Genomic DNA, 12069 nt, shown 5'->3' with positions numbered 1-12069 from the left:
TGTGAACACAAGTGTTACACATTCACAACGTTCTTTTGTTTTGTTTTGTTTTTGAGACGGCATCTCGCTCTGTTGCCCAGGCTGGAGTGCAGTGGCGCGATCTTGGCTCACTGCAACCTCCACCTCCCGGGTTCAAGTGATTCTCCTGCCTCAGCCTGCCAAGTAGCTGGGACTACAGGCTCCTGCCACCATACCCAGCTAATTTTTTGTATTTTTTTAATAGAGACGGGGTTTCAACGTGTTAGCCAGGATGGTCTCCATCTCCTGACCTCGTGATCCACCCACCTCGGCCTCCCAAAGTGCTGGGATTACAGGCGTGAGCCACCGCGCCCTGCACATTCTTATGAAGTCCAGGGTTTTGTCCCATTTTACACATCGGGGAAAAGGGACTGAAGGAGTATTTTCCCAACTTGTTTTGCCCACACCCCGAGTGAAGAAATGTATTTTATATCATAACCTTGTACACATAAGCATACACTTAAGGAGATGTTTTAAAAAACAATTCTGTAGGTAGTATATTCTCCTCTACTTTCTTTTTTTCCTCTAATGCTGAAGGAGACTTACTCAATTGATCCATAATACGTCTTTGTTATTTTTGTTTTTTTTATTTTGAGATGGAGTCTCACTCTGTCGCCCAGGCAGGAGTGCAATGGCGCGATCTCGGCTCACTACAACCTCCGCTTCCCGGGTTCTAGCGATTCTCCTGCCTCAGCCTCCCGAGTAGTTAGGATTACAGGTGTGCCACCATGCCTGCTAACTTTTGTATTTTGTGTTTTTAGTAGAGATTGGCTTTCACCATGTTGGTCAGCCTTGAACTCCTGACCTCAAGTGATCCACCCTCCTCGGCCTCCCAAAGTGCTGGGATTACAGGCATGAGCCACCAACCCCAGTCTGCAGCATTCTCTGTAATAATGAAAAAGTGGCGTTGGGGCTTAGAAACCAGTACCCGAAAATATGGCATTTTGACCTGCTGGACTGAAGAAGCATCATAGTCTCTCTGGCCTCGCCCATACACAGCAAATCTCTCAAAGCCAGGATGAAGTTCCTTCATCTGCCTAAACTTGGGACCCACCAAAAATAATAATTTTTCCCCTCCCTGTATAACTGAGAAGGTAACCACACCTGAACAAATGCTTTCACAAGATAAAGACCCTCTCAGAATCATTCAAATTCCAAAGAGAACTGTTTACAGCATAATCTCCATTCCAGGATCCCATTCCATCTCCAGTGATCCTTTATTGCTCCTCAACAGAATTCCTCTTCTCCCCAGTCCCATAACCTGTTTTGCTGGGGTTCCAAGCCCTCATTCTTTTTGTAGCCTTGTGATAATTTGGCTGGGTGCGGTGGCTCACACCTGTAATCCCAGCACTTTGGGAGGCAAGCACATCACCTGAGGTCAGGAGTTCCAGACCAGCTAGGAACTCCTAGCTAACTCGGGAGGCTGAGGCAGGAGAATCGCTTGAACCCCGGAGGTAGAAGTTGCAGTGAGCCGAGATGGCACCACTGCACTCCAACCTGGGCAACAAGAACAAAACTCTGTCTCAAAAAATAAAATAAATAATTTATAAGCTGCTGAACTCTGTTGAGGGATAGGTATTCAGTCTGTGGTTCTCCCCCAGGGTACAAGTCAGTAAAACTTGTCTACTTTTCTCCAGTTTATCTGCCTTTTATGAGCTGATTTTTCAGCAACTTTCAAAGGACTAAGAGGAAGTTTTTCCCTTGGCCCCCACAGTGGAAAGAACCAAATCCCAGCTATGGAAATCGTGGCTATAAACCAAAAATAAAATTCTAAGTCCCCCAGTCATCTGAATGAAGCCCGCCTCTTGGCCAAGGGCACTCCAAAGGCAACCGGAAAAACTAGTTCAGGCCATGATGGGAAATGGGAGCCAGACATGCCTCACGATAGACTCCTCCCTTTTAGAATTACTGATAGAATAGAGTCTTTTTTTTTTTTTATTTTTGACAGTTTCACTCTTGTTGCCCAGGCTGGAGTGCAATGGCACAATCTCGGCTCACCGCAACTTCTGCCTCTGCCTCTCAGGTTCAAGCGAGTCTCCTGCCTCAGCCTCCTGAGTAGCTGGGATTACAGGCATGTGCCACCGCGCCCGGCTAATTTTATACTTTTAGTAGAGTTAGGATTTCTCCGTGTTGACCAGGCTGATCTCGAACTCCTGACCTCAGGTGATCCGCCCGCCTCGGCCTCCCAAAGTGCTGGGATTACAGGCATCAGCCTCCAGGCCCAGCTTTTTTTTTTTTTTTTTTTGAGTCCGAATCTCGCTCTGTTGCCAGCCTGGAATGCACTGGCGTGATCTCGGCTCACTGCAACCTCCATCTCCTGAGTTCAAGCAATTCTCCTGCCTCAGCCTCCCAAGTAGCTGGGATTACAGGCGCCCACCACCACGTCCAGCTAATTCTAGTAGAGACGGGGTTTCACCATGTTGGCCAGGATGGACTCAATATCTTGATCTCATGATCTGCCCGCCTCAGCCTCCCAAAGTGCTGGGATTACAGGCGTGAGCCACCACACCTAGCTTTTTTTTCTTTTTTTTTTGAAGATGCAGTCTCGCTGTGTTACTCATGCTGGAGTGCAGTGGTGTGATCTCAGCTCACTGCAACCTCCACCTCCCAGGTTCAGGTGATTCTTGTGCCTCAGACTCCAAAGTAGCTGGGATTACAGGCACATGCTACCAAGCCCCGGCTAATTATTGTATTTTCTGTAGAGACGGGGTGTCCCCATGTTGTTCAGGCTGGTTTCAAACTCCTGACCTTACGATCTGCCCACCTCGGCCTCCCATAGTGCTGGAATTACGGGCGTGAGCCGCGGCATCCAGCCCAGAATAGACTCTTTAGTAGGAAACATTTACAATCTATTTTCTGAAGCCTGCCACCTGGAGGCTTCATTGGCATGACAGAACTACGGTCTCCACAATCCCTTATCTTAACACAAAAATGTTTTTTTTTGTTTGTTTTTGTTTTTTTGAGACAGAGTCTCGCATTGTCGCCTGGGCTATGGAGTGCAATAGCGTGATCTCAGCTCACTGCAACCTCTGTCTCCCAGGTTCAAGTGATCCTCCTGCCTCAGCCTCCCGAGTAGCTGGGATTACAGGTGCCTGCCACCACACCCGGCTAATTTTTTGTATTTTTGGTAGAGATGGGGTTTCACTATGTTGGCGATGCTGGTCTCAAACTCCTGACCTCGTGATCCACCCACCTCAGCCTCCCAAAGTGCTGGGATTACAGGCAAGAGCCACTACGCCTGGCTGATTCTAAATCTTTAGACAATAACTTAACTCTTTCAACCAATTGCCAATCAGAAAATCTTTGAATCTAGGCCAGGAGCATGGTAGCTCGCACCTGTAATCCCAGCACTTTGCGAGGCTGAGGAGAGCAGATGACTTGAGGTCAGGAGTTCAAGACCAGCCTGGCCAACATGGCAAAACCCCATCTCTACTAAAAATACAAAAATTAGCTGAGCTTGGTGCCGCACAGTTGTAATCCCAGCTACTTGAGAGGCTGAGGCTGGAGGATTGCTTGAACCTGGGAAGCAGAGGTTGCAGTGAGCCAAGATTGTGCCACTGCACTCCAGCCTGGGTAACAGAGCAAGACTCTGTCTAAAAAAATAAAAAAGAAAGAAAATCTTTGAATCTACCTATGACTTGGAACCACTCACCCCCCCACCACCCCACTCCCCCATACCTGCTTCTAGTTGGCCTGCCTTTCTGGACCGAACCAGTGTACATTTTATATGTATTGACTGATGCTTTTTGTCTCCCTAAAATGTATAAAACAAAGTTGTGGCCCAACCACCTAGGGTATGTGTTCTCAGAATCTCCTGAGGGCTGTGTCATGGCCATTGGTCACTCATATTTGGTTCAGAATAAATCTCTTCACATGTTTTAGAGTTTGACCCTTTTCTTTAACATGACTGACCTAGCACACAACAATGTAGCAGATGAAAATGCTGATTTTAGGCCAGGCGTGGTGGCTCATGCCTGTAATCCCAGCACTTTGGGAGGCCAAGGTCGGAGGATCGCTTGAGCCCAGGAGTTCAAGACCAGCCTTGGCAACATGGCGAAACTCTGTCTCTACTAAAAGAATAAAAAAAATTAGCCGAGAGTGGTGGTACATGCCTGTAGTCCCAGCTACACAGGAGCCTGAGGTGGGAGGGTCACCTGAGCCCCAGAGGTCGAGCCTGCAGTGAGCCAAGATTATGCCACTGCACTCAGCCTGGGCATTGGAGTAAGACCCTATCTCAAAAAAAAAAAAAGAAACGAGTAAGAAAATGCTGATTTTAGGCCAGGCGCGGTGGCTCATGCCTGTAATGCCAGCACTTTGGGAGGCCAAGGCAGGTAGATCACGAGGTCAGGAGTTCAAGACCACCGTGTCCAACAAGGTGAAACCCCGTCTATATTAAAAATACAAAAATTAGCCAGGCGTGGTGGCAGGTGCCTGTAATCCCACTTACACGGGAGGCTGAGGCAGGAGAATCGCTTGAAACCAGAAGGTGGAGGTTGCAGTGAGCCAAGATCGTACCACTGCACTCTAACCTGGGCAACAAGAGTGAAACTGTGTCTCAAAAGAAAGAAAAAAAAATGCTGATTTTAAACACTGGAAGGCCAGGTGCAGTGGCCCACACCTATAATTCTAGCACTTTGGCAGGCCAAAGTGGGTGGATCACCTGAGGTCAGGAGTCCGAGACCAGCCTGACCAATATGGTGAAACCCCATCTGTACTAAAAATACCAAAACTAGCTGAGCGTGGTGGCATGCGACTGTAGTCCCAGCTACTCAGCAGGCTGAGACAGGGGAATTGTTTGAACCCAGGAAGCAGAGGTTGTAGTGAGCTCAGATAGCACAACTGCATTCCAGCCTGGGTGACAGAGTGAGACTTCATCTCAAAAATAAATAAATAAATGAATAAAAATAAAGACTGGAAATGTGGGACAAGACAGGTTTTCACCATGTTGGTCAGGCTGGTCTCTAACTCCTGACCTCAGGTGATCTGCCTGTCTCGGCCTCCCAAAGTGCTGGGATTACAGGCATGAGCCACCACACCCGGCCATAGCCAGGAGTTTTTGTGTGCTTAAAATGAGTTAGTATAGGCCGGGTGTGGTGGCGGGCACCTGTAATCCCAGCTACTTGGGAGGCTGAGGTAGGAGAATCTTGAACCCAGGAGGTAGAGGTTGCAGCGAGCCAAGATGATGCCAGCGCAGTCCAGCCTGGGCAACAGAGCGAGACCCCGTCTCAAAAAAATAAAATGAGCTAGTACAGGTGAAGCATTTAGAACAGTCCCTGGCACGTTAGTAAGACTATATAAGGGTTAGATATGATTATTATAGCACCACTCATATTTTGGGCTGAAAACAGTATGTCGTGCACCGTTATCACAGTTTGCGATTACACATTTACTTGTGTAATTACAGTAATGCCTGATGCTTTCATTAAGCTGGAAGCTCACAAGGCCAAGAACCACCTGTGCACTGCACACTGAATTCGTCTGGTTGATTCTAGGCTTCTCCTGTTTGCAGAAGTACATAAGTTAGCTTTCCTTTAACAATAAAGAGAAAAGGCCAGGCACGGTGGCTCACGCCTGTAATCCCAGCACATTGGGAGGCCGAGACAGGTGGATCACGAGGTCAGGAGTTCAAGACCAGTCTGGCGAAGATGGTGAAACCCTGTCTCTACTAAAAATACAAAAATTAGCCAGGCGCATTGGCGGGCACCTGTAATGCCAGCTACTCGGGTGGCTGAGGCAGAGAATTGCTTGAACCCGGGAGGCAGAGGTTGCAGTGAGCTGAGATCGCACCACTGCACTCCAGTGTCAACGACAGAGCGAGACTGTCTCAAAAAATAAATAAATAAAATTTAAAAATCAAGAGAAACATCCGATCCTTCCTGAAATCTGTATGTATGTATATGGGAGAGAAGCGCCCTAACCATAGAAGCGTATGACTGGAGCCGGGCGCGATAGCTCACACCGGTAATCCCAACACTTTGGGAGGCCAAGGCAGGTGAATCACCTGAGGTCAGGAGTTCAAGACCAGCCTGACCAACACAGTGAAACCCCATCTCTACTAAAAATACAAAAATCAGCAGGGCATGGTGCCACGTGCCTGTAATCCCAGCTACTCGAGAGGCTGAGGCAAGAGAATCGCTTGAACCTGAGAGGTGGAGGTTGTAGTGAGCTGTGATCATGCCACTGCACTCCAGCCTGGGCAAGAGAGCAGGACTCCGTCTCAAAAAAAAAAAAAAAAAAAAGAAAAGAAAAGAAAAAGAAATTGGTTACTGAGATCTACAGAATGCTGTACTTTTTTTTTCAGTAAGTCAAGCGTTTAGAGGTCTCTAGTGAGAAGATTGTCATGTCAGCATGTTCAAGATGATGAGCATCAGCTAGGATGATCGAGGTTGTTTGCAACAACCTCAGTGGAGAGTGGATAGTGTGGAGAAGGTCTGTGTTAAATGCTACACAGATAACACCATTGGGGACCTTAAGAAGCTGATTACAGCCCAGACTAGGGCTGTAACAAGAACAACCCTTTCAGGAACAAGACTCCTGAATAAGTGGTATACAATTTTTAAGGACCACATATCTTTGGGGCACTATGAAATCCAGCAGAAGATGAAGCTGGAGGTCTTTTTGTTTGTTTGTGTTGTTTTGTTTTGAGACGGAGTCTCGCCCTCTTGCCCAGGCTGGAGTGCAGGGATGCTATCTCAGCTCATTGCAACCTCCACCTCCCAGGTTCAAGCGATTCTCCTGCCTCAGCCTCCTGAGTAGCTGGGATTACAGGTGCCTACCACCATGCCCAGCTAATTTTTGTATTTTTAGTAAAGACAGGGTTTCACCATGTTGGCCAGGCTGGTCTCAAATTCCTGACCTCAGGTAATCTGCCTGCCTCGGCCTTTCAAAGTGCTGAGATTACAGGCATGAGCCACCGCGCCTGGCCAAAACTGGAGCTTTATTATCAACAGATTAGAATTCTTTCCCCCTCCCACCTTTCTCTCCCACCCTCACCCCCCACACTGGTATACATGCTTGTTTTTAAAAACTCACGTTAATAAAAACTTAGATGTCAGGAAAAAAAAGAGTTTAATCATGAAACAAAGGAAGTTTCTACCATTAAGCTCCCAACAGTAACCTAGAGAAATATATCTAACATAAAGAGTTTCCACGGTTAGAGGACAAAAAGCTGTATCGGCAACTGAAAAATACAGTCATCCTAAGGAGATCTGACACATCATCTATTCCGACAAAAGATTTTTAAAGTGGCACTGCTCGAGTCGAAATGGTTAATTACCTAGCAGAAATTGATTTCTCTATCTCCGTAGCACTCAAAGCAGCTGGCAGGCTCTTGCAATAGTCATTCGTTTTCGTGGTGACAAGAATGGTTGCGCCTTCCTCCATAGCTGGGAGTGGAAAGCAATGGTCAGAGTCGACCTTCGGTTTGCTCTTGATGCAGTCTTCACAGGTGCATTCTTCCACCGTGTACTCGAGGCCTCTCGGAAGAATAATTTCATCACCAGTCCTGCTCTTTTCCAGGTCAATGTTAGCCATGCCCAGGAAACCTGATCCTAATTATGTAGAAACGGAAACATTAACCCAAACTTCACAGAGAATGTGGTCATGAGAGTCTTAGCAGTACACATCGGGACTCAAAGCAATGTGAAAGAGATTTTTTCATTTTTTAGAGGTGGGGTCTTACTATGTTGCCCAGGCTGCATTCAAACTCGTGGGCTCAAGCAATCCTCCCACGTTAGCCTACAGAGCAGTCGGAACTACAGCTCCATGCCACCACACCCAGTTTGAAACAGATCTTTTCAGTAAAAAAGAATGAGTATGTGCTGGGCCCTGTGGCTCACGCCTGTAATCCCAGCACTTTGGGAAGCTGAGGTGGGCAGATCACTTGTGGTCAGGAGCTTGAGACCATCCTGGCCAACATGATGAAACCCTGTCTCTACCAAAAAGTACAAAAATTAGTCGGAGGTGGTGGCACATACCTATAGTCCCAGTTACTCAGGAGGCTGAGATGGGAGAATCGTTTGAACCCAAGAGGCAGAGGCTGCAGTGAGTTGAGATCACGCCACTGCACTCCAGCCTGGGCCACAGAGCGAGACTCCATCTCTAAATAAATAAATAAATAAATAAATAAATAAATAAATAAATAAATGCATACAGAAATAGGGCAATGGCTGTACATGCTTGGGAATCCAATCATGAGCAAAGGTGTTGCAGAAGTATTTTTATCTTAAGAGGCACTTAAGTAGAACATTCATTTTTCTGGGACTGGTTCTCTATTGCTTAAAAATAATTATTTTTTAGATGATTCCTCAAATAATTCAGGAGCAACTGGTTATTCATTTCTAACATTTTTCAGTAGTAAAATGTTCACTCAAGCAAAGAACACCTATATATGTATAAAAACATGACCATAGATCTTGACAAATATGCTTTTCCTGACAGTAGCAGACCTGGCTAGGAGTTTCTGATAATGTGGCATTTAATCGATGTGCTAACTTTAGTCAAAGAGACTGATGTTTCCCAAGAAAGCCTTAGTACTTTCAATAGAGTAATTAACAATGGAAGAATCCTGGAGAAGACTGACATTGTAGAAAATCTGCCAAGGTGTCAAAATCAGAATGAAGATGGCTCACCTCTACCAAGTTCATTTAATGTAACAATGTTCTAACACATTCGAAAGGGCTGTAACGAAGTGAAATAGTCAACGCTAAAAAAAGAAAAGGAACTGAAACTCACAATAGCCATCCCCTGGAAATAGATTTCAAAGATTCACCATCAAACCAACCTGTGTTTTTAAACTCGTCCTTTAATGGTTCAGAGCTTATCTTCCTTAGCAAAAACATTAGCACGAAAACTGCCAAAGAAATTATTAAGCTCAGTCCCAAACAGGTCCAGAGAATCGCATTCGTTCCTTTCACTGAATTGGTCACACCTTTATGAAAAGAACGTCAGACAGATAATGAGCTGATAACATAATATTCACATACTTTATTGTTATTATTTATTTATTTATTTTGAGACAAAGTCTTGCTCTGTTGCCCAGGCTGGAGTGCAGTGGCGCGATCTCGGCTCACTGCAACCTCCACCTCCCAAGTTCAAATGATTCTCCTGCCTCAGCCTCCCGAGTAGCTGGGATTACAGACCTGTGCCACCATGCCCAGCTAATTTTTTGTATTTTTAGTAGAGACGGGGTTTCACCAGGTTGGCCAGGCTGGTCTCAAACTGCCGACCTCAGGTGATTCACCCACCTCAGCCTCCCAAAGTGCTGGGATTACAGGTGTGAGCCATCCACCGCACCCGGCTGTCATACTTGATTATTTTGCTAAAATAATGAATTATGGATTGTTTTGATAGCAAAATAATCAAGTATGGATTATTTCCATTCAATCACCTTAATTAATGAACATTGACTTTTAAATTCTAAATATCACTTAATTAGAAAAGCTTATATTTTTAAAAAATCTATGTTGCTAATAGTGCTGAATCATATCAAGTTCAGTTCGAAATAATTACTTTGTTTCCATAAACATTAAAATCACTGCCTTGCTTCCTTTCTCTTTTTGATTCAAGAAAACCCACCATCATGCCCATTATGTTGATTCTCTGAATAAGCAGTCCATATAGACAGAATAGTTCACACCAATGAATAATCGTTCAAGCAATATTACTTACTTGCATTACAATAACGCTGACATGTTAGAGGAGGAGTATTAGAAGAACATCGAAGTTGACAAGGTATGCAAGCATGCAACAAACTGTCAAAATATTCATTTTGGGAGCACTGCCCAGCCATCTGCAACATGATCACAAAAAGAAAACAAGGGAGCTACAGAAAGAACAGCCTGGAAGGACAAGTAATATCTCTACAAGAATTCCAGAGCAAATGCAGCAAGAGCAGCTAGAATGTTGAGAACAATGAACTTCGCCTGCTTCGTGGGTTCTTACGGGGGCCGTCTGTGTCTTCGCGGCAGCTAAGGATTTGAATACCACATCTAATTCAAGTTTCTAAGTTTGAGTCTTGGATGGGGTAAGAGACAGGGTGTAAATATCAGGGCATATCACATCTGAAACAGAAACTGCTTATTTATAGAAGAAATTTCTCAGCCAGGTGACAGTTGCAAGATGCAGACAAGCCCACGGCATCAAGCCGAATGTTCAGTAACAGTTTCTGGAACATCTGTTAATAAGCTGTACTCTGTAAGAGGTGCCAGGGAGATAGACAAGACAAGGTCTGTGCTGTGCCCCTTAAGATCTTAACATTGAGGCCAGGTGCAGGGGTTCACACCTGTAATCCCAGGACTTTGGGAGTCAAAAGGCAAAAGGATTGCTTGAGCCCAGGAGTTCAAAATCAGCCTGGGCAACATGGCGAAACCCTGACTTTACAAAAACATTTTAAAAAGTAGTCGGGTGTAAGCTGGGCGCTGTGGCTCACTCCTGTAATCCCAGCACTTTGGGAGGCCGAGGCAGGTGGATCACTTGAGGTCAGGAGTTCCAGAACAGCCTGGCCAACATGGTGAAACCCCGTCTCTACTAAAAATACAAAAATTAGTCAGGCATGGTGGCAGGCACCTATGATCCCAGCTACTCAGGAGGCTGAGGCAGGGAGACGTGCTTGAACCCAGGAGGCGGAGTTTGCAGTAAGCCAAGATCAGGCCACTGCGCTCCAGCCTGGGTGACAAAGCAAGACTCTATCTCAAAAAAAAAAAAAAAAATTCTACAGGAAGATCAGAGGTGATGCACTAAGGAAGACTCACAATGCCACTGACAGAAAAAGAGACATTTAGGGTAAGAGCTCGTGGAAAGAGGGCTGAAAGGAAGATAGGTTTGGGGTATTATAATAATAATACAATAATCTATGTTCCGTTGTTGAAAATTTAGAAATACAGATGAGCAGATAAAAAACCATTTTAAAAATCCACAGTCCAAGCATCCAGAAGTAATCACCGCTAACACCTGGTGTATCCCAGAAGTTGCAAACACACCTGCCGATGCGATGTCTTTTGTTTCACCGATCCCTGAATTCTAGATAGATACATTTATATAGTGCATTTTTCTGTTTACATAAATGGATCACTTGAATTTGCCTTTTTTTTTTTTTGACAGGGTCTCACTCTGTCTCCCAGGCTGAGTGCAGTGGCACAATCACAGCTCACTGCAGCCTCCACCTCCTGGGTTCAGGTGATCTTCCCACCTCAGCCTTCCAAGTAGCTGGGACTACAGACATGCGCCAGCACGCCTGGTAAGTTTTGTATTTTTTGTAGAGATGGGTTTTTGCCATGTTGCCCAGGTTGCTCTCAAACACTTGGGGTCAAGTGATCACCCACCTCGGCCTCTCAAAGCGCTGGGATTACAGGTGTGAGCCACTAAGCCCAGCTTGAATTTGCTTTTAACCATACTGAGTGAAATACCCATATAGAGACGTCCAGATGTTTGTCAAAAATGCAGGACTCAATTAAAATTTGAGGAAATGGCAAACTCCTAATTCAGTATAGTGATTATCTCTGAGGTAAGTGGTGGGGAAGAAGGGGAGCACAAAAAAGGCTTCACCTGTGTTTATTATATTTTCTTTATTAAGCTGAGTGGTGGATACATTGATATTTGTTATTTTCCTTTTGTTGTATTTTTCTTATTCTTTACACTTTCTTAAGGCCCAAGGAGTGTGCCAAGGAAACCTGCCATCCCTTCTACTTTATTTCATCCTCCAAGCACCCCAACCTTTAAAAACTTATTCTTTTTTTTTTTTTTTTTTTGAGCTGGAGTTTCACTGTTATTGCCCAGGCTGGAGTGGAATGGCGCGATCTCGGCTCACTGCAACCTCCACCTCCCAGGTTCAAGTGATTCTCTGGCCTCAGCCTCCTGAGTAGCTGGGATGACAGGTGCACGCCACCACACCCGGCTAGTTTTTGTATTTTTGGTAGAGACGGGGTTTCACCATGTTGGTCAGGCTGGTTTCGAACTCCTGACCTCAGGTGACCCACCGGGCTTGGCCTCTCAAACTGCTGGGATTACAGGCATGAGCCACCTAGCCTGGATGATTTTTTATTTATTTGTTTG

The 12069-nt window shown here is 45.4% G+C and overlaps 2 protein-coding genes across 15 annotated transcripts in view; one reads left to right on the top strand and one right to left on the bottom strand.

Moving 5' to 3' along the window:
- NPIPB2 (nuclear pore complex interacting protein family member B2) overlaps nt 1–12069 on the top strand; it is a 60726-nt gene that overhangs the window by 12928 nt on the left and 35729 nt on the right. For 5 of the 14 annotated variants that reach the window (XM_055099504.2, XM_063598381.1, XM_055099512.2 and 2 more), the window contains exon 1: nt 11140–11254. The exons of 4 other annotated variants lie outside the window; for them this stretch is intronic. Coding sequence is in view for 2 of the 10 variants with exons in the window: in XM_063598379.1 (XP_063454449.1) it covers nt 11238–11254 (17 nt within the window). In the remaining 8 variants the exon portion in view is untranslated. Of the gene's footprint in view, nt 1–11117; nt 11255–12069 lie in introns of those variants that run through there. 5 more of the 14 variants (XM_063598382.1, XM_063598377.1, XM_063598379.1 and 2 more) reach the window with 4 other exon arrangements.
- On the bottom strand, nt 5776–11107 carry TNFRSF17 (TNF receptor superfamily member 17). Its single transcript, XM_003832693.5, has 3 exons — nt 9688–11107; nt 8801–8947; nt 5776–7568 (listed from the first exon to the last, which is right to left on the bottom strand). Exons 1-3 carry the CDS (start codon nt 9815–9817, stop codon nt 7291–7293), a joined length of 555 nt encoding a protein of 184 aa, XP_003832741.1. The 5' UTR covers nt 9818–11107; the 3' UTR covers nt 5776–7290.

Source organism: Pan paniscus, chromosome 18, assembly GCF_029289425.2.
Source record: "Pan paniscus chromosome 18, NHGRI_mPanPan1-v2.0_pri, whole genome shotgun sequence".
NCBI lineage: Eukaryota > Metazoa > Chordata > Mammalia > Primates > Hominidae > Pan > Pan paniscus.
Note: the sequence above shows the minus strand (reverse complement) of the source record. Positions and strands in the feature narration are given on the sequence as shown.

What these genes read in the sequence shown, in the direction of transcription:
- TNFRSF17 (XM_003832693.5), bottom strand. Translation starts at nt 9,817, where the DNA reads ATGTTGCAGATGGCTGGGCAGTGCTCCCAAAATGAATATTTTGACAGT. An exon ending in TCAGCGTTATTGTAATGCAA is followed by an intron (nt 8,948 to 9,687) that starts GTAAGTAATATT and finishes CTTTTCATAAAG; the next exon opens with GTGTGACCAATTCAGTGAAA. An exon ending in GGACGAGTTTAAAAACACAG is followed by an intron (nt 7,569 to 8,800) that starts GTTGGTTTGATG and finishes CTACATAATTAG; the next exon opens with GATCAGGTTTCCTGGGCATG.